Source organism: Pinus tabuliformis, chromosome 9 (genome assembly GCF_031772625.1).
Source record: "Pinus tabuliformis cultivar Carrire ecotype Pingquan chromosome 9, CPIR1, whole genome shotgun sequence".
NCBI lineage: Eukaryota > Viridiplantae > Streptophyta > Pinopsida > Pinales > Pinaceae > Pinus > Pinus tabuliformis.
Genome location: NC_142307.1, coordinates 352,333,035 through 352,360,173, shown reverse-complemented (window position 1 = coordinate 352,360,173; position 27,139 = coordinate 352,333,035). Strand labels below are relative to the sequence as shown.

Genomic DNA, 27,139 nt, shown 5'->3' with positions numbered 1-27,139 from the left:
AATATTACTTAATTTTTTTTAATAAACATTAATTTATAAATTAAAATTAAAATTAAATATAAAATTAGTGTAACCCTTTTCTAATCATTGAGCCAATTTATTATTATTATTATTAATATCAACGATATATATAAACTTACCTTAAATTAATAATATGTAAAATAAAAAATGTTTTTGGATATTTCCTTTATTAATTCCAGAGTACTTTTTCCATCAGATCAGTTGTCACGCTGTCACGCGCAGCTAAAAACGGTATCTATTAAATAAAGATAAGATAAGGACAAAATTGCAGACCACTTTTTGTTTTATTAAGTCATGATCCACTTTATCGATTTCCAACAGAGCACAGTTGTATTCGGCACAAAAGAACCTATCCATTCGACCGTATCCATCGGCACGCTAACGGGCGAAAGTATCGGCCCTGGATGTTCCCCATTTGCCGATGAAAGTCAAGCCAGAATTGTTCATGTTAAATTTGGTGTTATATCTGTTCCTGCAAACATTATTCATATTGAATTTTCTCAGATATCTACCGATACAGGTATTCTTCATTAATAATTTTGTCTCATATCTACTGCAATATGGTGTTGATAACTAACAACAATAATGGCAACGAGAAACAGAAAGTGGGTCTTTCCATTGTTTGGAAAAATCCGTTTATACTTAGATTAGCACTTACTGCAGGCATCGGAGGTCTCCTCTTCGGTTATGACACAGGCAAGCTGGGATATATGAATCTAAATTTTTTGTTATCGTTTTATTGAATTTATTTTGATCGTAGATGTCACGAATATTTTAAATTTTGAAAAATAAAAAAGATAATTGTTTGAACTTGCCCTGTTGGTCAAATTCTAAATGTTAATTATTTGAACTTGCTTTATGAGTTGTCAATGATGTATAGTCTGGGTGGTTGGAAGGGTTTAATGATAACTTTCGGTTCCAGTTACATGACAAGACCATGTTGAATAACCCTGAAAAAAAATTCTATGTACGATGCCGAGCTTCTTCAATAATGAAAAAAATACTTTACTTCTACTTTTTCAGTACTGAAAAAAATAACTTCCTCTGTCTATCAAATTTTAAAATATTAAATATTCTTAAAATCTACACTCATAATGAATATGATACATATAACTGCAGTGTATTGCATCATAGATAAACTTCAATATTAATCTGGCTTTATTTTGGATTTTCAGGTGTCATATCAGGTGCCCTTTTGTATATCAGGGATGAGTTTCCCTCAGTGGAAAGAAACACATCTTTACAGGAAACCATTGTTAGTATGGCTGTTGCAGGAGCGGTTATTGGGGCTGGCTTTGGAGGTCTATATAGCGAACGGTTTGGGAGGCGAATATCGCTGCTATCAGCGGATGTTGTTTTCTTTTTTGGAGCAATTCTGATGGGAGTTGCACCCAATCCTGCTGTGCTCATAGTGGGGAGATTACTAGTAGGGTTGGGTGTAGGTGTGGCTTCAATATCCTCTCCTTTATATATCTCTGAAATCTCACCACCCAGAGTGAGGGGAGCACTGTGTAGTCTCAACGCGTTTCTCCTAACCGGTGCTCAGTTCTTGTCGTATGTTGTCAATTATGGTTTCACCAAGGTAATTACTTGAATGCAGCAGAATGTTTTTATAATGTTTTACCATAAGTTGCTGGGTCTGATGTTATTAATACAGGTACGAGGGACATGGAGATGGATGCTTGGAATTGCAGCTGTTCCTCCGGCCGTGCAGTTTCTTTTAATGATATTCATGCCCGAATCTCCCCGATGGTTGATCAGAAAGGCATCATATGAATCCCTCCTTTCAATATTCTTTTATTCCCTCTAGTATTTTTGTATGGCTGAACTTATGTCTATTGTAATATTTCGGAAATTTGAAGGTTAGAATGGGATTGAACAATTAAGGGTTAGATGTCGCAATATTTTTGAAATTTGCTATTAATTTTTTATTAATTTATAAATATTTATTTTATGTTTATTCGATATAAATAATTTACTTTATTTTATGTTTACTCGATATAAATAATTTACTGTAAAATTATATAGTTTATCAAATTCCAAAATATTCTTAAAATTTATCATCACACTAAAAATATTTAAGATCGATTATAATCCAAATAAATTCACTACAAAATTATATCTGACTTGACAGATTTCCATCTCATATATACATTACAGGAACGAGAAGAGGAAGCGCGGAAGGTTCTGGACAAGATCTATCCGGATGATCAGGAGGCCGCAGCTGAAGCTCTTGCACTTAGGCAATCGGTTGAAGATGAGAAGGCACAGCATAGAAAATTTCGATATGGCGATATCTGGAAGAAAAGAGAAATTCGGCTTGCACTTATTACTGGTGTTGGGCTTCAGGTAGACTTTTTAAACCTCAATCCACAGTTAAAAATCTAGATTCCCTTACGAAAGTGATATTGGGTCAGATTAGACAATCGAATGGGATACGGATTTAGTATTTGCTTAAAACATAAATTTTGGAAGAGTACTGTTTTTGAAAAAATCTTCCCATATTGTGACATGGATTTTTTTTAGTATCATATCTTTTTAAATTAGTTAATTGTTTAATTTTAGTTTAATTGGTTAATTTGATTATTTTAGTTTTATTTATTTTGGATAATGGGTGGGAGGTTACTCACAACTTTAGAAACCTCCATTTTTACAGGTGAAACGATTCGTTTAATTTTATGAAATTACATATTTAATTATATTATAAAATAAAATTAAACGATTTTAAATGATTTTTTCTTTAAATTAGGTATGAGCTCGTATTATTTTAAGGAAGAAATATATATATATAGTAATCCTTGGCTTTTTATTTTGCAATCATATTAACAATATAGATATAGAATGTTTTTGTCAAAATCGCTATATAAAGCAAATATTAAGAAAGCTACTTAATAGCTTAGTACTGGAGCTCATAAAAATAGTGAATGACTTCTTTTGATATAAAGGAAAAAAAAAAGGTTTTTTTGACTTAATATGCTTTTTGGGATGATCAACATCTTCTTCATCATTGTTAGGACAATCACTTTGTTGCTTTTGGGGAGTCCACTTGAATAGCTATATGATCAACATCCTCTTCATCAATGATAGGAAAGTCCAAGCTTGTAAAATTTTTAGCTAGGATGTTCATTCTGTTGTCCAATATTATTAATTGTAGCAACAAAAGATCAATACTAAGGAGGATTTCTTGTTTTGCCTGATTTCTTTCGACAATGATTGTCCATGATAATTTTATTTGCTAGTAAAGACCAATGGTTTTCATATATTGGGTTTACTTCGAGCTAGTGTTTTTTGGTTTGATATCTAGTGAATAATATTTTCCTCCACTTTTGCATCTCATATGAAATGCCTTTGCATCCTAGCATCATTTCCTTCCACTATTATTTCCTCCCTTGCTGCAAAGAATTTGTGCTCCCAATAACATGTACCAAAGGCTTCAACCTTGACTTGAGCCTTTGAAAAATGGGGCTCCCTTCCTCCACATCATCCATAATGTTTGTGAGAGGAGATAGGATGTAGCAGGATGAGGACTGGAATGGAGAAAAATGGGAGGAAGATCAAATTATAGAGAAATGAAGACACAAAGAAACAAGGTTCTCCATCCAATTGGATACAAAGATATGGATTGGGAAAGCCATACAAGACAACACTCAAGGAGACAAGGAAACATAAAATGAGAAAACAAGATGAGAGGGGTAGATTAGGGATGATGGAGAAATCCTCCCAACAACCTTAGTTGGAGAGGATCCCAAGTAGGGTTAAAAAGTTAAATTGAGGAACAAGTAAGGCTAAAAAAAACCTACCCAAATAACAATGAGAACTAGATGCCTTGTATAAAACATATAGATTTTAGCATCAACCAACTATAAAGCTGAAATCACTACTATAATGGTTAAGGCACTAGATCTAAACTGCAATAAATCATTCACATTAGTAACACTAAGACAAGACAAAGTGGCATAAAAAGCTTAATGTCATTCTATTGCATTGTTTTAATTGCAATATACGAATTTATAATACATCAATTTGACCTTAAATATCTCCTAGAACTAGATCTAGACCTTACTCAAAAATCATAAGTTAATCTTAACAACACCTCATAATCTTACACAGCATCATCTTCCATTACCACCATTGAAACTACCCATACTCATTCAAAAACCCCAAAAGGAAAGACTCCATTACTTAAATTGGACATAAAATTCGAACTTCCCATGTACAATGGAGAGGTGAAAGAAGAAAAGTGGGAAAATTGGATTCGACAGTTGGAGGTATACTACACAATTCAGAACCTTCAAGAAGACAACATAAAAATCTAGTTGGCTTCACTGAGGCTAGAAGGAGCTGCACTAGTTTGGTGGGAAGCAAAGACTTAAGAAGAAATGAGAATGCATGGTAAAATATATATTACTTGGGTTGAATTTGTTTCTGCAATTAAAAGACAGTTTTATCGTTCAACCTATATGCAAATAGCCATTATGAGTTAGCAGAATTTTAGGCATCTTAAAGGCGAAACAGTACAATATTATACATAGGATTTTAGGGGAAGGGCTTCGTTATTAGGAGTGAATTTGAATTCCCAAGATACACTATTGAAATATATTAGGGGTTTACATTCCTATTTGAAACATACCATCCTTATGTTCAATCCAAACAACTTAGATGAGGTATGTGTGCAAGCCACACACCTTGAATCTAGAGGAAAGAACATTCAGGAAGAGGGTAGTAAGAGGAATCTATTCAAGGGAAAGGAGAAAGAGAAGGGTGAAAATGGAAGGGAAAGAAGAACACAATTGTGAAGAGAGAAGGGGAGAAAGTCACAAGCAAAAACTATTCCAAAGAGGGGCATGATGAATCCCACTACTGGAAATTGATCCCAAATTAAGGCCTAAGAAACAAAACAATAAGGGAAAATGAAAGACGATCGCTACCACAAAACATGACCTTGGTTCAGATTCTAGTGATGAGACCAAGATTTTAGACATGGTTACAAAAGGAAAAGAAATTGTTGCAAGCACTAGTTTATCACATAGTCGAAACAACACTCCAAATGAAGAGTCAAGAATAGAGTTGCTTCATGTAAGAGTGATTTAAAATCATACGAAGATTGATGCATTATTTGATAGTGGGTCACAATCAAAATTGATTTCAGAAGACTTGGTTAAAAAACTAAACCTTGAAACTATACCTCATCATAAGCCATATCCATTGGGTTGGATAGTTAACAATGCAAACTTACAAGTTACAAGGAAGTTTTTATTCAAGTTTGCCATTACTGAAAAGTTCATTGATGAAGTTGAGTTAGATGTAGTTCCACTTGACATATCAGGAATCATTTTGGTTAGTCCTTATTTGTATGATAGAAAAGCAGTATTTTATCATGATGAAAACAAATACATATTGCTCAATAATGGGGTGGAGTACAATGTGAGATCCCGTCGTGAAAAGCTGAACATTTCTTTGGTTAATGCAGGGCAGATGCAGAAACTAGTAAATGCAAGTAAAAATTTTGTGCTTCTCATGATCAAGAAAAAGAATTATATTGATTATGAATCTTTTGAAGGCTTTTATGATAAATTGAACTCTAATTTATTTGATTTGGTAAGAAAGCATGGCAAGATGTTTCAGGAACCAAGGAGTTACCTCCCAAGAGGGGAATTCAACATGAGATTCAGTTGCAACAGGATGTTCCACTTCCAAACATTGGCATGTATCGCATGTCTATTATGGAGAGATTGGAAATAAAATAGCAAATTCAAGAATTGTTGAACAAAGGTATCATATGCCCATCTACTCCACCATGTGGTTCGCCCATTGTCTTGGTACCAGAGAAGGATGGAACTTGGCGCATGTGTGTGGATTTCCATGTTTTGAACAAAATAACGGTAAAGAATCGTTATCCATTCCCAAGAATTGATGATTTGCTTGATAAATTGAGGTATGAAAAGTATTTCACTAATTTAGACTTACAAAGTGGTTATCATCAAGTTAGGATAGTTGAAGAATACATTTGGAAAATTGCATTTAAAACTAAACAAGGATTGTTTGAGTGGCTTGTTATGCCTTCCGATCTTACAAATGCTACAAGTACTGTCATGAGGGTAATGAATGATGTATTGAGACCATTTTTAGATGATTTTTTCATTGTCTACTTATATCATATACTCATATTCAGCAAGTCAAGAGATGAAAATGTCATGCATGTAAACAAAGTACTTCATGTCTTGAGAAAAGAACAGTTGTTTTTAAGGATGTCGAAGTGTGAATTTGGCAAGATTTCTTTCGTGTATTTGGGACACATTGTTGGAGGAGGTGAACTGAATATCAACCCCTCTAAGTTTGAGGTCATTATCAATTGGCCCAAGCCCAATACAGTTACAGAGGTAAGAAGCTTTTTAGGCGCAACACAATATTGGAGAAAGATTATTGCTAATTTTCTTCCATTGCAACTCCATTACATGAATTGATGAGTGTCAAGAAAGTCTTCCATTGGGGAGATGTACAATAAAAAGAATTTGATCCTTTGAAGAAAAGATAAGTTCAACACCGGTATTGGCACTTCCGGATCCTAGACAACCATTCGAGATTCAAATAGATGCAAGCAATTATGCCATGGGAGTAGTTTTATTGCAGCATGGTAAGCCGATTTCATTTCATTCTAAAATCTTTAATGGATTTGTAACTAATTATCCCACATAAGACAAAGAACTTTATGCATTGGTACAAAGTGTTAAGAAATGGAAGCATTATTTGATGGGGAAGGAAACCATCATCCATATCAACCATCAACCATTGTAGTACTTATAGTCACAGTCAAAGTTGCAATAGTCATGACATTTCAGATGGATGGGTTTTCTATAACAATTTAATTTGGTTATTAGGTATACAAAGGGAATCTACAATAAGGTAGCTGGTATGATTTCAAGGCCTATTGTAAATTCATCTATTATACTCAAGCATAATTCTGTTTTGCATGAAAGTTACATAGAACAATATGCAAATGATAGTGATTTTCAAGAAGTATGTGCAAGCTTGAGTCAAGGAAATCAAATTGAAGGGTTGGATTATCATGTACATAATAGTTTGTTGTATCACTTGGGAAAGTTGTGTATTCCACAGGGAGAAGGAGATAGTATCATAAGGGAGGGACACACTTCATTGATTGCCAGACACTTTGGTGTAGGAAAAACGATAGCAAATCTTCAAAGGTATTGTTATTGAGCACGCATGTCGGATAATATTTCTCGTTTCATAAGAGGATGTTATTTATTTTCTACAAGTAAGCCTAGCAATAGGAAACTTGGTTTATAGGAAATTTCATGATTACTTGTATGTATTTGTAGATAGGTTTAGCAAGATGTGCATACTAAAACCATGTAAAAAGAAAATTACAGCTGAAAAAACATCTCATCTTTTCTTCCAAAACATTTGGGTTCATTTTGGTCTTACTACTTCTATTGTAAGTGATCGAGATTCTTGATTTGTTGGGAATTTTTGGTCAAATTTGTGTGCCATGATCGACACAAAGTTGAAGAAGAGCACACATTTCATCCACAAACCAATGGAAAAACTTAGGTGGTCAATCGAATAGTTATTCATCTTCTTAGAGGATATTGCATTAAACATCCTAAGTTGTGGGATGAATAGTTGCATTACATACAACATGCATACATCAGGGAAAAACATTCTTCCACAAACATATTGCCATTTGAGGCATGTTATGGGTACTTGCCATGATCACCATTGGAATTCATCTTTGAGAAAGATGTCGCCATCGAAGGTCACAGTGACATTGTTAAGGCAAGGAAATTCATAGAGAAAATTCAGTTCATACATCATACAGTGCAGGAACAGCTTGAGAGAAGTCAAAGAAACTACAAGGCAAGGCATGACAAACATCGAGTTGATCATAAATTTGAAGTTTGCGACAAAGTTTGGTTATATATTAGCAAAGAGAGACTTCAAGGGGAAGGTAAAAAGCTTAAACCAATCCATTATGGTCCTTCTAAAATTATGGAAAATATTGGTAACAATGCATTTAAGCTTGATTTGCCTCATATGAAAATATACTCTGCTATTAATGTTGAGAATTTGAGATTGTTTGAGCCTCCTTTGATTGATGATCAAGGAGAGCATGTTCAACTGTCATCAATGGATGATTTCTCACCAGAATATCTTGATGAACTTCAGCAAGATCTCAGATTTTACAAAAGAACCATGACTTCAAAGAGAGAGGATGTCGAATACCTTAGAGTAGGACTCAAGGGACAAAAGCCTTCTCAAGCCAAATGGTTGCAGACCGAGAAGGTGAGGGATTTGTACCCTCACCTGCTGAATAATTGATAGTATATTTATGGGTCCAAAAGGCTTCTAGTGGAGAGGAATGATGAGGTGCTCAATATTTAGCTAAAAAATAAAAGTTCTAGAATGGCTCGAAACCTGAACGAATGCGTCCGACTTGGAAAAATGATCCTAATGCAACTGATTTCATCAAAAACCGAGTTTGTATGAGAAAGCTATTGTGTTCTGCTCACTTTTCTAGACAAGAAAAATTTGCAAAAAAGAAATGCCTAGTCATTGCACAGTTAGTTGTCCGTACTGCTGACGTGATAGGTGACTAGGCATGGTCAACAGTGGTCAATGAAAAATCATAGGAGGACAAGTGGCATCATTTGATTGGGTTGTACAGGTGGTGTGATGGCGCATTCTTATTGGTTCATTTATAGACCAATGGAAGAATGCCACATGGAAAGCCTAGAGGCCGCCACATGGCATCTCCCAAAGGCTTTTACAGTCGACACAATGTAGCAAAATATTATTGTTGGGTTGTGTTATATTCTTTCCACGACTAGCCCACCTAGTTAACCAGGGGGTTAGAGGGGGTCTCCTTCATTGCACCAATTGCGTAGCAGGGGGAGTCACAGGGGGTTTGAGGGGTGGGTCCCAGAAAATTTTGGTTTTGGACCCTATGTTAGGTTGGGCGGACCTACCTGTGGTTTTGTGCATGATTTTAGCACATGGTTTTGGATGCGATGGTTTTTGGTCCATGGTATTAGATGCTTTGGCATGTATAAATATGTATTGTAACATTGAAAGGAATAATAATGAAAAATAAAGCTGGTAGTCCCAGTTTTGGGATCCAAGGGAAAATCTCTGTGTATATGTGTTTTATGTGCTATGCTTTCGCATTGTTTATTTTCTGTGTTTTAGAATTCGTATGCAGGTAATTTATGTACGGGGTTAAAACTTACAGTTATGGTGGAGGTCGGGGTCGAACCCATGATCTCCATCCTATCGTCCACATACCTTAACCCTCTTTGCTACCACCGTGGTTCTTACGATGTATAATCTCTGTATATATTTAAAGTCAAGCGGTGTAGAGTTGGGCAGTTAGGGGAGGGCTAGCCCATAGGCCAACCCTCCCCCATGTGAATGAAAATACATTAACCACAAATGGCTACAATTAACCCGTCGTTTAGTTAACCACACCACTCTGTGATGGTTTGTTGTTTCTGCAAGTGAACGCAACGTTGCAAATCCTTGCGGTTTATCCGTTGGCTATACAAACCAACTCTATGATGGTTTAACATACAACATGTGAGTGCGATCATCACAACATCAAATAGTCAGCACTCCAATGGCTTCGAATCCAATAGTTAATGCGATATTAACATCGCATGTGAACAACCCATCAAAACCGCCAGATATAACAGTTAAGGTTTGCACTAATCTGGGTTTTAAAAATTAATTAAGCACAGTTTAACAACCAGTTAACTCTAAGTTTAATCTAGCGGAGGATTTGGTGGTGCCCCCAAATTCGGGCCTACCTCTAGATTTACTTGGGCTAACTGGAGATATTCCAGAATTAGAGGAGAAATTGTAGGAAAATATTGTCTAAGTCATAGAGAAGGCAATTTTTGACAAAATTGAGCTCAGGAAGAGGTGTTCTTGGCTAATTTCGACATTTTGAACACATTGGTGTAGGTATCAGGAGCCATAGAGCTTTATAAAACATAATTTTTCCACATTGAGCTAATACAGAGGCCCAAGTCATGGAAGTTGGACCAAGGAGATGTAACCCAAGAGGGGTGAACTCCTTCATCAAAACACTTTGTTAAAGTGTCTCTTTTATGGTTTGTTTTACTTTAAATGTCTGTTGTTTAGTATTTGTGTTTGAAGTTATTTTTATCATCAATTTCATTTTAAAATTAAGGAAATTTACCTGTTTACATGCACAAACAAATAAGGAAACCCCAATACAGGAAGCAATAAGCAAGCACATGATTAGAAATCTGTAATTGTTATTAGCACAACAAAACTAATCATACAAAAACAAATCACTTGGAAATCTCTTGATGTTTTTATTTTACATTTTCAAAGTTACTTCTATCATAATTTTGTCCTTTAAACTAATCTATAATGACTATTTATTTCATGGATTGACTAGAAGATTTCATATCCATTAGGTCTTTTGTATTACAAGATGCTTTGATCATCTATTTTATGTATTAGGTGACATTAATTGCATCAAATTTTATCAATACTTTATTTGTATCACATGCTACATCAAAATTTATTGGGTAATTTTGGTCATGCACCCTAAACTATGATTATCGTGTATTTATTTTTTAAGATGATGGTTGTCTCACTTCACCTCCAAGGATAGGCACAAGATAAAGTGTCACACATGAAAAATATTATGTAATTCCACACAATAAAATCTATCCTTAGAACCCCTTGTTCCATTCTATGGTGGTCTAGGATGTGTAAGCGAACAAAAAATATGATTTTATTATGATGCTCTTCATGTAACCACAAGGTTATACAATAAAGTTCTACAAATATATTCCTAAAATTTCCATATTCCTAGATTTTCTTTAACATTAAAGCCTTTAAATTTCTTTTACACCTTCAATTAGTTGAAAAATCCATCACCTTCACTGGCACCTTCAACTTACTTTAACCAAACTTTTGAGACTAACTTTCATCAAAATTTATTTACAAAATAATAGTTCTATTCATCCTCACTTTTTGACTTGATTAAAAGCCAACAATCTTCTCTCTCCTTTTTCTTTTGTTTTTTTCCTTGTTAATCCTTCACAAATTCCTAAAATTATAAACTATCATTCTAACATAAAAAAAAATATCTTCATTTGTAAATGGATTATTTTGTGGGCAATTCATTTCCAAGTAGCACAAATGTAGGAACACTAATATCATGTTAATAGTGATTACTTTTCTATCTCAAATATGGTCACCACAATCAAATTGATGGGTTTCTCTTTTTTGCATGGGTGACTAGTTTCTCCCAACAATGCCTCCCTATATTGTGAAGAAGAATGTCAGGAGAGTTGTACCACTTTCACAATAGCTGTAGCTCCATTCCATAATGAAAATTGTAACCTAAGGTTAAATTTACATTTCAACTCAAAAATCAAGATCCTCAGATGTTCCACGCCTAAAATAATGACATCAATACCTGATGGAGATGAAATATTCTAGTCAATTCACGAAAGAAATAGTGATTGCAGATGAGTCAAAAGGATAAAATCACAATAACAGTAAATGTGAAGATGTTAAAAAACAAGATCAAGAGATTTCCAATATGGTTGTCAAACCTTGGGAACAAATATCATTAAACAAAAATCAACATTGATTTGGGTACGTCTGTTAGGTCCTTATAATACTATTTTAGCCCCGATATTGTTATTGTTGTGTCCCATAAACACCCAATATTGATATTGTTGGTGTATTGTTGTGCCCTTACATTATTATTATTATCTAGACCCTAATTATATTTTGACCCTTTAGACTTTTATATATACCAAGGAGGTTTTTCCATTTGAATCGTCCAAGAATTATTGATTTGTGTGATGTAAAGGGAGGCTTCCCCCTCAAAGTGACTTATTATCTAGTCATTGACATATATTTTCTTATGTTTCTTTGTTATTATGATATAGGTACATAACATTTGGTATAAGAGCTCTTGATCTTAGGGTTTTGCTACCTCAAACATGCCATTGTGGAATTTTTTCTATAATATATTTTCTATGAAGATTCATATTTTGAAATTGTTACCACGTGGAGACGAAATAATGATGAACATATTGATGAAATTTAATACCTTGGTTTACTATATTTTAGAAATATGGTCAAAGGAAGTTAGGGTTTCTGTATGGTCTAGAATTGAGTCTCAAACAAGTGTCTTAGAGAAAATTGTAGTAAATTTCTCTCTAAGCATCAGATTTGAATATTGTAAAGAGTGACTAAAATTCCACAAACTATTTTTTTTGGTATGAGTGTAAGGGACAAAGGTTAAAACAGTGACACGTGGAATCCTTTGTAGGCTTTCTCTACTGAACCAGTCTATAATCAAGCCATTGTGGATATTTGACATAACTTCATATTAAAGTTTCGAATATTGGTATAAATGGTGGGGCTGGAAAAAAAAATAGAGGGATACCAAAAGACACAATTTGAAACCTTAGGAGGCCTAAATCACAAATATATAATAGTTTCAAGGTCATCCTTATCATCAAGCCAAAATCAAGCTCTTAAAAGGTGTGTATTTTTAAATTTGCATAAATTTTGTTTAGAAAAATAGTTTAAAGTTATTCAAAGGGCATAGCGAAGCATATATATTATTAATTGATTCTAAAATGTCTCCCAAAAAAAATTCTATACACATTAATCCCTTAGAAAGCTCTACTATGATGCATAAAGAAGAAGAAATGCAACATGATATATCAGAATTATGAGATCAAGTGCAACAATTTTCACCCTCACAAAGAGAAACCAAAAATGAATTGGAAGTGGTGATGAATGCTAAGATAGATGATTTAAAAGTAGAAATAAAAGGTGGCATGGAGAGTTTAAAAGTAAACATGGAAGGCTTAGAGGATGGTTTAAAAGTAGAAATGGAAGGTTTGACAAAGTTGCTATAAGAAATGCTTGCTAATGGTGATAAGGTATTCTATGAAACTTGTGATGAGAAAGAAAAATTGAATCATGAATTTAGAGGCTCTAACTTTGTGTTGAAGACCAACTAGATTCCATAGATTGATATGAGGAAGTTTGATGGCAAGTATCTAGTAACATGGATACTACAAATGGAGCAATTCTTTGATCTACATGATTTGCAACACACACAAAACCTATACATTGCATCCTTATATTTAGAACCTAGTAAGTTTGTGTGGTATTAATGGCTTTGTTCTTGTAAATCATTTTTCACTTGGAATTTTTTTACGAAGTAATTGATAGCACATTATGAGGATACAAAGAGCAATACCTTATTTAGGAAATTGATAAATATAAAAAAATGGGGTTCTGTTGGGGAACACATTGAGGACTTCCAAAGATTGAATGTCAAGGTAACTAATATTCCATAGGAGCAGCCGACTTATGTCTTGATAGGGAGTTTAAAGGATAACATCCAACAAGAGGTTCTCCTTTGGGAACCTAAGTCAATGGAGAATGCATTCAAGGTGGCAAGAAAAATTGAAAGAAAAATTATGACAACAAGAAGGTCTGCCACTCATAACTATAAATATGAAAGTGTTGTCTTTCCTAGCCACCCACAATCTACAAGGTTTACACCACAACAACTGGAGGAAAAAATAGAAAAAGGGATTTGTTACAATTGTGATAGTAAATAAACTGATGGTCATCAGTTTGTTGAGAGGAAATTATATTTACATAGATTGTGAAGAGGAGAAAGAAAAGAAACAAGAAACATCAAAAGAAGAAATACACTAGGAACCAACCCCAAGGGTTGAAAAATAAGAAATGGTTTTGACCATATTTTTTAATGGATTGGCAGGAAGTACCACTCCTCAAACTATCAATATAGAAGGATAGATAAAGAAGAAAAATGTAATAATTATGATTGATTCAGGTAGTACCCATAATTTTATTCATATTAAGATAGGAAAACACTTGAATTTCTTTCTATATCCAACACCAAAGTGTCAAGTGAGGGTTGTATATGGATGAACTATAAATTTCTTAGGGACGTGCCATAATATCAATCTAACCATGGGGGAATATGTATTTAATAGTACAATGCTTTTATATTATGATTCTAATGGTTACAATATTTTGGGACAATAACTTTTAATTTTCAAGAATGTTTCTTGAATTTTTTCTAGGAAGGAAAGGAAATTGAATTAAGGGGTACTGCAGGGAAACCTAGGAAGATAATCAAATCTAATGGCATGAAAAAGCTTTTGAAGAAGGAACAAAAAGGGGTAATTACACAATTATTCTTACCAGGTGTTCAATCATCTAAGCCATCCATTTCTCACGATCTCCAAAGAGTCCTTGACAATCATTCCAAGGTATTTAAGACTCCCAAAGGTATCCAACCTATTCACAATCACAATCATTCTAGTCACTTGATTCCAGGAATTGTTCCTATGAACATCAAACCTTATAGATATCCCTATGTCTAGAAGAGTGAAATTTGATGTATGGTTACATAAATGCTAGAGGTAGGTATAATTCAACCTAGCCAAAGTTTTTTCTCTTCTCATGTAGTATTGGTGCGCAAGAAGGATGGATCATGGCATATGTGTTGAGATTATAAATAGCTCAACATGCTCACTATTAAAGATAAATTTCCCATTCCCAACATTGATGGATTGTTAGATGAACTACATGGAGAAATTTACTTCACCAAGATCGATCTTCGTTCAAGATATCATCAAATTAGAATGAAGATAAAAGACATTTCGAAAACAACATTTAAAATTCATGAAGGCCATTATGAATTTTTGGTCATGCCTTTTTGCCTTATTAATGCACCTTCCACATTTCAAGTTTTAATGAATTCCACTTTCAAAACCTTACTTAGAAAATTTGTGTTAGTATTTTTTGATGATATACTAATCTATAACAAGTCTTTAAAAGATCATGTTAAACATGTTAATAGGCTACTCAAACTATTAGAGGATAAACAATTGTAAGCAAAACCCTCCAAATATTTCTTTGGGGTATAGTAAGTAGAATATTTGGGTCATATTGTATCTCATGAGGGTGTTAAGGTAGACCCTAATAAAATCAAAGCTATAAAGGAATGGAAAATACCGAAAACCTTAAGGCATCTTCGAGGATTTCTCATATTGACAAGGTATTATCACAAGTTTGTTAATAATTATAGAAAAATAATAACATATTTAACACCATTACTAAATAAAGATGCATTTTTTGGACTCCATAAGAAACTAAGGCATTTGAACATCTTAAATAGGAAATATGTCAGACTCTAGTCTTAGCTACACCATACTTCATAAAAACCTTTATTGTCAAATGTGATGCCTTAGGAAATGAAATTGGTGTTGTTTTAATGCAAGAATGAAGACACATTGCTTTTGAAAGTCGTATAATCAAGGGAAAGTATTTAAACAAACCTTTTTTATGAGAAGGAAATGTTGGCAATACTCATGTGTTATAGGCCATTTTGTCACATATGGTCAATAGGCCTACAAACTAGATCAATCAATATCCATGAACACCTTGTCATCATCCCTACACAAAGATCTAAGAATGAATCTATCAAATTCCTGAGTTTCTGACCTTAACTGCTTCATTCCAGTGATTTAAGGCCAATGCATCTTGGCGCTTTAGGGACTTATGTTCAACAACAGGTTATTTAGATATGCACCCGCTCTAATTAGAGGAGGTTGTCCCTTGTTGGGGGTGCATTGATTCTAAAAGTTTAGAAAAAAATAAAAAATAAAAAATCTCGAAGCTTCCTCTTCTAGAAGCTTCCAGGAGTTGTTACAACTGTTTAACTTAGATCAGAACTTCAAATCCTATCTCATCCTACCTTGGATATTTCACCTCTTATACCTTGAGCTCATCCTCCCATCAAGAGTTTATCTCAATGCTAGATGGGTAAATGGATAATAATTCTTAAACTGCCATCCTCTCATATATATTTACTATCATCCATAAGCTAGGGTTTGTCTTTTAGGGGCTAATAATACCCTTATGTTACTGCTTTTATCATAAGAGAGTTATCATTCTCATGCATTAGGGTGACCTTGAGATGTACATTGTGGCAAGGAAGGACAAGTCAACTTGGGGAGATCCATACAAGATCAACTTCCACTTTTGGTTGTAAACTCTCTCATTTCATATTAATACAAAGAGTATATAATTTTCCTATATGTGTTATGTTATGTATACATTCATATATTTCAATGTTATGTTGATCCATTAAATAGAGTGATTGGATAATGCTACATAGATGTCATAGATCTTTTGCTTTTGTTGAGTTCTTATGCATGTTCTAATTATAGCGATAGAAGCTACGATTGGAGCTTACAAGCCAAGGGGGGAAGAAGAGATTGCAACATATCATAAGTAAGCATCTTTCCATTCTCCAATTCCTCTAAGGATAACTTTATAGTCTTTAATTTCTGTTGTTCTAGACCAGGCCACTAGGTCTAGGGAGGATATTTATGTTCGTAGTCATAGATTGTTTACAACAAATTAGCGACTCCACTGGAGATGGATTATGACTAATTTCAAGCATAGTTTCACATGTTTCAAGTTTGTGTAAAAATGAAACCATTCTCATCCTGTACCTTGTGATTGTTATTTTATCATCCTGTTCCTGTTAGATGAACCTTAGTTTTCTCATTCCATCATCACCATCGGTTTAGCCGATTATATGCCTTCACCTGATTGTTTTACCCTTTCTTGAGGAAAAATTGCAATGAGTCATCTTATTAGCCAAACCCTTGAACTCTATGTGTTTTGAGCAGTTACATCATAACCAAAACCAGTTTCTACCCTTTATACCACTCATTCCTCCAGGAGGAGTCCTCTTTCATCTCTTTATAGATTCCATAAACATGAAAATATTTCCAAGAACTTGTATTTTCAAACTCATTAAAGTAAATAAAAAGATGTCTACTTAGTATAGGTTTAACCCTTTTCTGGACTAAGATAAAATATATATGAAAAAGGAATACCATAGGTGAACATGGCTAAGAGATTCTCCTGAGTATCGTTTTCTACCTTTTCAGACTCAAGGGACTATTTACGAAAAGGGACCTTTAGACTTTTCTTTTTCTCTTCTTTTTCAAACTCTCTAAACGTGAAAAATATGTCGAGTTCGACCTTCGCTAGACTCGTAAAAACTTCAAATAATGATGGACTCATAAAAAATGATGAAACCAAACCACTACTTCTTAGGGTTAGTTAGACATACTTGGAGAGATTCATCTGAAGGATGAACTTACAGATCAAGCATATTTTATCCTCCTCAAGCTTGTTAAAAAATAAAGAGGTACTGACCAACAATGGTTGGGGAAATTGAGAAAATGGTATATTCCACCTATTAATGGTAGTGAGTTTCTCTTGAAAAAGACACTCTTCCACTTCATCTCTGTGACTATTAGGTTGGGAAGTCTTCTTGTCTTGTGGTTCATCACACCATTTCAAACCCTTCATTTACGGTTTTGGGTCAATGTTTCCAACTCCATTCAGTGTTGTTGATGTGTTCAAGAGAAGTGATTCAGTAGATATTTGCTACAATACTCTTAAGTATTCATTGCATGTATGTCGTTCTTGAACCAATTCTACATCAACATCATTCTATCTCAAATCATGATACCCATTTCGTGTCGTTGATGGGGAATACATCAACGGCCTCCTACGACAAGTCACTTCCTATCGACATCAAATCATTATCTAGGAAGTTGAATTAAAAACTCTTCCTTTAGTACTTGGGACTTGTATACATCAATAGAAATTTTCCTCACTCTCAGCGACATGTTTACATCATTAGCCTTCAACCGACAGATTCTATGTGGTGTTCGACCTCAACTCGTTCATTCACGCCATATGGATTGTATTGTTATACCTTGAGAGATATTAACTTCATCGGTGGTTTCTCTCACATATATTAATGACTTACATCATTAGTCAATAATTAGATGGTGTCTACTATGTTTGACTCCATCTGCTTTATTTTCATAGTTAGACTCGTACATTTGGCGATCGAGTGAAAGAGATAAAAGAAATTGAATCTAGTTCCATCCATCCAGGCTGTGATTTCAGAATTAATGCAAGATTACAAAGCATGATGGTTATGATCCTATAGATAGTCATCTAATCATGGATCCACACTTCATCATCAGTGGACATGACTTCTTGATCATTGTACATGTAATGTTAGCTCATGTGTTGAGTGTGGGTATGCCTCCCTCAGTAAGGATATCATCATGAAAATGTATTATAACAGATGATGATCTACTAATTGTTCTTGATATGAACTTGTCACAAGGTAAAGAACTTCAATCATCAGTTACCATTTCCGAATTTTCACTTTAGGGGGGGAATTTTTTATAGGCCATTTTTTCACATCTGGTCAATATGCCTACAAATTGGATCAATTAACATCTATGAACACCTTGTCATAATCCCTACACAAATCCCTAAGAACGACTCTCTCAAATGCCTGATTTCTAACCTTGAATTCATCATTCTAGTGATTTTAAGGCCCAACACAACCTGGCCCTTTAGGGACCTACGTTTAGCAACAGGTTGCTCAGTTCTACACCTACTCTGATAAGAGTAGGTTGTCCCTTGTTGGGGATGTGTTGATTATAGAAATTCAAAAAAATAAAAGGAATCCTGAAGCTTTCTCTAAAAATTCTTCCAGGAGTTGTTATAATCATTCACCTTGGATAATAACTTCAAATCCTATCTCATCCTACCTTGGATATTTCACCTCTTATCCCTTCAACTCATCCTCCCATCAAGAGTGGATCTCAAGCCTAGATTGGTAAATGGATAAGAATTCCTAAACTACTATCCTCTCCTATATTCTAACTACCATCCACAAGCTATGGGTTGAATTTTGGAGACTAATCATACCCTTATGTTGCTGCTTTGATCATAAGATATTTATCATTCCCATGCATTAGGGTGACCTTGAGGTGTACATTATGGAAAGGAAGGAAAAGTCAACCTGGGGAGATTTCTACAAGATAAAATTAACCTCTTATCCCTTCAGCTCATCCTCCCATCAAGAGTGGATCTCAAGCCTAGATTGGTAAATGGATAAGAATTCCTAAACTACCATCCTCTCTATGTTTTAACTACCATCCACAAGCTATGGGTTGACTTTTGGAAACTAATCATACCCTTGTGTTGTTTCTTTGATCATAAGATATTTATCATTCCCATGCATTAGGGTGACCTTGAGGTGTACATTATGGAAAGAAAGGAAAAGTCAACCTGGGGAGATTTCTACAAGATAAACTTCCACTTTTGGTTGTAAACTCTCTCCTTTCATATTAATACAAAGAGTATATTGTTTTCTTATGTGTTATCTTATGTAGAAATTCATATATTTAATGTTATGCTAATCCATTGAATAAAGTGGTTGGATAATGCTACATAGATGTCGTAGATATTTGGCATGTGTTGATTTTTTGTGCAGGTTCTAATTATAGTGATCAGAGTTATGGTTGGAGCTTACAATCCAAGAGGAGAGAAGAGATTTTGATGGATCACAAGTAAGAATATTTCCATTCTCCAAATCCTCTAAGGAGAAATTTATAGTCTTTGATTTTTATTATTCTAGACCAGGCCACTAGGTCTAGGGAAGATACTTCTGTCTACAGTTGTAAATTTCATATAATAACATGCCTTAAGGAAATGGTGCCCTTACCTATTGGGAAGACATTTCAAGGTAAAAATAGATCATGATAGTCTTAAATAATTCTTGGAACAAATATTATCTTTAGAAGAGTAGAAAAACATGGTCACAAAGATGTTAGGTTATGACCTTGAAATCATTTACAAAAAAGGGAAGAAAAATGTTGTTGCAGATGCACTCTCAAGAAGGGATGAGGATGTGGAGGCATTTATCTATTCCATTTATATTATCCAACTTGATTGGATAGAGTAAGAAAAGGGGGGATGGAAGTGTGGGCACGCATTCAAAAGTTACATCAAGACCCAAGTGCATCTCATACATTTATCAGGAAAAATGATTCACTGTGGTAAAAATATCGCTTATATTTATGTAAGGAATCCAAAATAAAATAAAATATTATATTGGAATTGAAAACCTCTCCTATAGGAGGGAACTCAAGATTTTAAAAAGCGTACCACATCATCAAGAAGGAATTTTTCTAGGATGGAATTAAATAAGATATTCAAAAGTTTGTGGTATAATGTTTGGTTTTCCAATTAAATTTAGTTGAGGCAATTAAGACCCCAGGATTTTTACAACCATTAGCCATTCCAGATCAATGTTGGGAGGAGATCCCAATCAATTTTATCATAGGTCTACCCAATTCTAAAAGAAAGAGTGTCATCATGGTGGTTGTTGATTGACATACGTAGTATGCACATTTTTCTGCATTATCTCATTCTTTCAATGCCAGTACAATTACTAAGGAATTCGTGGAAATAGTTCTAAAGCTACATGGAAACAAAATATTATTTTAAGTGACAGAGATACCATTTTCAATGGATTTTTTTTACAGAATTATTTTCTTGTCTCAGTACTCAATTATCTCATAGCTCATCCCAATATCCTCAATTTGATGGGAAAATTGAGATAGTGAAATAATGTTTAGAAGGACATATTTGTTGCTTTGTAACTGATAACAAACACAATGGGTCAAGTGGTTACTTGTGGCATAATGGTTGTATAACACTTCCATATTGCAGTAAAATTGACCCCATTTATGGTGCTTTCTGAATATCATCTAATATCCATCAATCATCTTTAAGATAAAATTATAATGTTCAAGCAATGGAATATCACATCAAGCATCGACAACAAGTTCTCCAACTCTTAAAGGGTAACCTAACTTTGGTGCATAATCGAATGAAACAACAGTTAGATCAACATCACAATGAAAGAAGTTTTGGCATCGACAATTGGGTATTTTTATGACTACGACCATACAAATAAATGTTCCTCAAGTAAGCTAAGAACGATAATAAATTATCACCCTAGTATTATGGCCCTTATAAGGTGTTGCAAAATATTGGTACTATGACATATACATTGAAGTACCTGCATCTTTGTGAGTACACCCAATTTTTCATGTTTCATGCTTAAAGAAGGTTATTCATTACAAGATCCCAGTTCAAACTATATTTCCAGAACTTGACGAGGAAGGAAAAATCATATTGGATCTTGAAGCAATCACAGAAATAAAAATCCAATAACTACGTAATCGATCAATTTCATAATATCTCATTAAGTGGAAGAACTTTCCTATTGAAGATTCCACATGAGAGGATGAGTATTTTATATAGAATCATCCAGAACTACTCAAGCATTGAGTACAACACTTTTTTGAAGGAAAGGGGCACGTTAAGTCCCTATAATACTAGTTTAGCTCCCATCTTGTTATTGTTGTGCCCCATAAAAAAAATCACTTTTTTATTTTTTGCGCTTACATTATTATTGCTATGTAGGCCCTAATTATATTTAAATCATCAAAGAATTGTTCATTTATGTGATGTAAAGGGAGGTTGCCCCCTCGAAATGGCTTATTATCTAGTCATTGATCTATCTTTTTTTATGTTTCTATGTTATTTTGATATGGATACATAACAACACCAAATAAAAGAACTTTCATATTCTAGATTACTCTAAACCAATTTAGTTTATCAGTGTAGGATTTCTTAAATATGTTAAGAGTATTGATAAAAAAATCCAACATTGTCAAACAACACTATTGTTTACTAATATCAAACAAAAAATTAAACACATTCATAGCTAACACATCTAAGCATTCCTATCAGATAACACATTGATAAGAAAAGTAGGGATTAAAATAATAATCCAAATACAAGAGAACATTGAATACATTCCTACTAAAACTACAATATTTATAACACATTCACTCCACTTGGACATTTTCCTCCCATGGAATCCTTTTTATGTAGACAATCTATATAAAGGAAAAAGGCCTTCCCAAGGCTTAGTAGTGGTTGAGAAAAAAGGCCTTAGATGTATAGAGATTCCTTCACTTGGTGTTGGATTCATCGGGAAAAAATAAAGGAAACCAATAAAAGATATGCTACCTGAATAGAATCCTAGATGAAGTGATAGAAGCCTCTACTATAATAAGAACAATGATTTTCTAATCACATTGCAGTCCCAAAACTGTGGTTTATGCTACTTCCTTCACACAATGGAGCTCTCAATTTGAATTAAATAACCTTTGAATAAAGAAAAATTATTTCCTTAAAGCCAAATTTATGATGGAAATCATAGAAAATGAACTAGATGAGAACCAATTTCCTAGATGAAAGCTAAGTGAATATCAAGTGCCAGTAATTATTTCACGACCATGGTAGGTGTGATCTAGTTAAGGAATGACTCAATTTAGAGAGTATGGGATGGGATCTCAGTGTTAAAGGTTACAATATAAATGAATTGGATGTGATCTATGCTTTTGGTGTAGTCTTAGAGTGTGGTATATTAAATTTCAATGTAATGGCATGAATAAAATGTGGAACTAAGGCAATCAACACCACGTATGGGCCATGGGAGATAACTTATATAGATTGGTGAAGAAATGTCTGCTCTAGGTGCTATTCACCATTATAAATTCAATGAATAATTGAATTAAACTCTAAAATAGTGGATCTAAAAGAAAAACATAAATTGATCACAAATGGAAAATTTCTCATATGTGAACTATAGCTTTAGATCTCACTCAAATCTATGATCTCATTTCAATTTACAGCCTCTGCAATGCTTAATAGCCACTCGTTCTATACAATAAGGCTATGATTTTATGGAGAGTTGAATATTCTCACATTGTTGACTCAAGCTATTGGTTTTAATTTTGGATCTTGGATCTCATTTTGGGCTGATCTTTTGGAGTTTTGGCCCTTTCCACTCCTCACTATACAATGCTACACACTCTCATATATATCATTACTCTTCCAAAGATAACCTTGCTCTAATACCATGTTAAGAATTAAAACGAGTGAGAAAAGACAAGATAAGTAGTGGGAAAATCTTAATGCCATTCTATTGCACTGTATTGATCCCAAGATATGAATATATAATGCATCAATTTGACTTTCTAGATCTTCTAGATGTAGACCTAGATCTCACTGACAACTCATAAGTGGATCATGGAAACACCTCATAAAGATAAAGGTTACAACTCATGACAATATGGGCTCATACTTTGTGATTGTCTAGGAAGCCATAGTCTAACAAAATATTTGTACATTTCCATGAGAAAATTCTTGAATCAATCATTTGCTACAATCTATCAACAAATTTTCCATAAAGATCTCAACAATAATTCTTTATCTCAAATTAGTCATTTGAGAAATAACAAAACTTAACAATAATTAATTCTAAGATATGATAAATGATCATTATTCCAACATTCCTCCCATATAATTATCATTTGGAAAAATTCCAACATCTCTAAATTTGCAGAATTTTTCATTTTGGAGTACTTTGGTGAAGATATCTGCAACCTCATCTAGTGTTATTCAATAGATGATCACACCATGTTGAACCAAGTATTGAATAAAATGATACTAAATATCTGTTAATTTTCCAAAGTTATATGCTTAACACAATCACTTATTCCAATTCTTCTTCAATTAGCAATCACTTTTCAAATAAATTCATCTTCCAATGACAGTAAGGAATTGTAGATAGAATGGTGATTCAAATGCAATAGAAGACAACAAAGAACATATGAAAAGAGAGACAAAATATTTGGTCAAAGACCAAGGAAAATCCCCACAAGGGGGAAACCCTTTCAAAATTGATCTTCTATTAGATTGTCATCAAATGCTCAGGAAAGGGATATAATGTTCCAATTCATCAACAATGAGTCAAAGTTGAACAAACTTGGTTGTTTAATTCAAATAACCAATATTCATTGAGAAATGAGCCCAAAAGTGAAAAGTTTGGAATTTTAGTCAAAGTCAACAAAATCTAAAGATGCGTTAACCATTCCAAAAGTCAACAACTAAATTTGCTTGAAATTTTTTGATTAAACTGTCATTAAATGCAACCTTCCTTGTTGGTCAAAATTTAGTCAAAACAATAAAATTCATCCCTCACAAATTTGGTCAAAGTCAACCTTTGACCTGTGGAAATGCTAGTTGCAGGTCTATGTTCAACACTGGTCAATCAACCTAGAAATGTTTGGTCAAACTGGCTTTGATTAGAAAACATATCCAAATCCAATCAAACAAAGTAAAAATTAGCCAAATCAACAAGTCAAAGGCTGGTCAAAGTACCAAAAACAAAAGATGAATTTAGCTAATCGGAAAAGACTCTCTCTCCTTCATACATGTGGAAATGAACTCTCTCCAAAGTGATGTGACATGTGTTCTATTTATATATTTCTTATGGGGGTCTATTTAGCTTCCCCTAGCCGACTTGTCCTTTGGTGCACATGAGGGTTTTGCCTTAAAAATTAAGTTTTTCTTAACCAAATTAAATTATTCCAAGGGCTAGGAAGGGTCTTTCTTGATGAGGAAGGTTGTCCAAAGAAGGTAATTTTTTCCCAAGCTTCCAAATTAACACTCCCTCTCATCTAGGGAGAATTTTTTTACTGCATCATGAATCTCATCTCAAAAATATCGTCATTCTCACAACTGGATCAAGTCATATCTTGTCTCTACACATCTCTTGTCATTTGTTGAACATTCTCAAATATAAAGAAGATGAATCATCATAGGGGAGCTCAAGCTACCACCCTATATCCAAGGATAACCCAACTTGTCTTGAGAGGCAAGGATCACAAATCTTATTGTCTATTGATCTTCCCACCTTGGCCTTCAAGAATCAAGAGGTAGAACACTTGAATCCTTTCACTTGGGGAGGATATCCAACTTACCAAAGGGAAGGATCACAAACTCTCAACTCTCTCCTCATCCATTGGCTAGATGGATGGAAATCCCAACAAGCCCAACTTGTGGGTAGGATGCATAGTGGGGTATACTCTATAATATCTCAAAAATATGGTAGGGGAGGATAATGCAACTTGTCATAAATGATAAGGATCACATATACCCTATAGTGATAATAGGAAGGATGTCCCAACTTTCCATAAGTGACAAAGATCACAAATCCTATTGTCTAGATATCCCTCAACCCCAAGATCTCTCATAGTTCAATTCCTCACCCTGGGAGCTCAGAAATGGGGAATATTATAGCGAAGTGTCCTCGATTGACAAAGACCCTTTCCCAAGAGAGTCACATCCATTAGTCCAAGATTACCTCTGAAGACCAAGAACTTACCTTTCGACAAATCCTTGGTAAGAATATCATCTATTTGCTCGTCTGTCAAAATGTGATGGAATCTCATTGCTCGTCTTTGCACCATATCTTGAATGTAGTAGTATATGATTTCAATATGCTTGGGATTATCATGGAACAAAAGATTCTCTTAGAATCAAATGCCACTCTTTTTTTCTCAATATGTCATTGTCGTGGTCAAAAATTGCTTAAACAACTCTCCAAAGAGCTTCCTCAACCAAACTTCCTCATATTTGGCCATGCTAGCAACAATGTATTCTACCTCAGCCATGTTTAAAGCAATGAACCTTTGTTTTTTACCATCCATGATAGCAAGGAAAAACCAAAACAAAAACAATACCCTAATTTTCTCTTCCTATAAATAACATTTGCAACCTAGTCAACATCAGTGTACCCATGAAGTCTCACATTTTCGGTAGTATATATTAGACCAAGATTATTTTTCCCATGCAACTATTTGAGCACATGCTTGGCAGTAATCCAGTGTGCATGAAGAGGCTCAGTTAGTATAAATTCCTCCTCCCACATTTACCCAACTTTACATCTCTCCCAGGTAAACATAATCTTAGTGCCACTATTATATAATCTGACTTCTAAGTTCTAGTGATGGAAATGGGGCCTATAAACCTGAAGTAAATTGACATCCCTTAGGGACTATAGACCACTGAGGAGCCTTCCAACCACCCAAGTGATAAATCCTTGAGTTGGAACTCTTTTTCACTAGGTTTACTCCCTAACCATACCCATAACACTTCATGCATATAGTTCATAGGCTATAACCACACCCATAGGCCTATCTCCATGCATTTATGACCCAAATTTCCCTATTCAGTGCATGCCGTCATGAGATCTATGCGAATTTTTCAAGCTAGCCTCTAAACCACTACCCATAACTTCCTGTAACTTGCTATAACGATGATAAAAATTCTAAACAGTCAAATCTTCAACAAGATCTTGACCTAGAAATGCCTAATACCAAATAGACATTTCATTAAATAGATAGTAAATAGGGAAGCCACGAGTCATGAATGCATATCTAATCATAAAATTCTAAACTTCATAAAAAATCACCAAGAAGGATCTATGCCATCTCAAGCTAGTTGCAAAAACACTTGTTATCTCATGCATTTATCAACCATTCAATAAATTATCAAATCATGAACACGAGTTATAGCTAGAGCACATCATAAAACCATCTTATAGCCAACATATAACCAAAATAGAAACCATGAAAAATCAACCTTAATATCACTTAATAACCAATACATGTGCTCATAAATCATAATGAGAAAAATAACTTGTATTAACATATGCAAAGGCCAACCAAGTTAGGGACTTCCACGTACCACCCGACCATAGATTGGGATGAACCAAACCTCTTTGTCAGCTAATCACCCCTTCAACATATTCCAATCTTGAATGTGGCATCATAAGGGTTAAACCAAAATAAAACCAACCAGGGCTTTCAAAGGCCAAAACACATCAACCCTCAAGCATAGTGATCTCACCTATATGGTCCAGAAATCACTAACATCAACTTGATTGGTCTCTACCCAAGTTGTCCAAGGATCTAGGAACTAGTAAATCAAGCTACAACCTACAGGGAACCAAAGTTATTACAGGGCTCTAGAGATCTCCCATCTCAACCCACAATCTCCATGGAACCCAAGTTTTTTTAGGGCTCCAGATAATTTGTCCCAACCCACGGCTATAGGAAACCCGAGAACCAATTAGAAAACTAAATGGGGAACCCACTACATCATGGGTATTTAGGAAATGGAAAGGCAAGGATTAAACCATTGTCAATCTAGGAAAATCTCCATACCA

General features: G+C 34.3%; 1 protein-coding gene across 2 annotated transcripts in view; it reads left to right on the top strand.

The window, feature by feature from the left end:
* The first annotated feature begins 303 nt into the window (after positions 1-303).
* Positions 304-27,139, top strand: part of LOC149148662 (putative inositol transporter 2) — a 128,995-nt gene continuing 102,159 nt past the window's right edge. The window contains exons 1-5 of one of the 2 annotated variants that reach the window (XM_089438515.1): positions 304-541; positions 685-717; positions 1,197-1,603; positions 1,679-1,786; positions 2,182-2,370. In XM_089438515.1, the coding sequence (XP_089294641.1) occupies positions 316-541; positions 685-717; positions 1,197-1,603; positions 1,679-1,786; positions 2,182-2,370 (963 nt within the window). In that variant the 5' untranslated portion in view covers positions 304-315. The remainder of the gene's footprint in view (positions 542-684; positions 718-1,196; positions 1,604-1,678; positions 1,787-2,181; positions 2,371-27,139) is intronic. The other variant, XM_089438516.1, reaches the window with a different exon arrangement.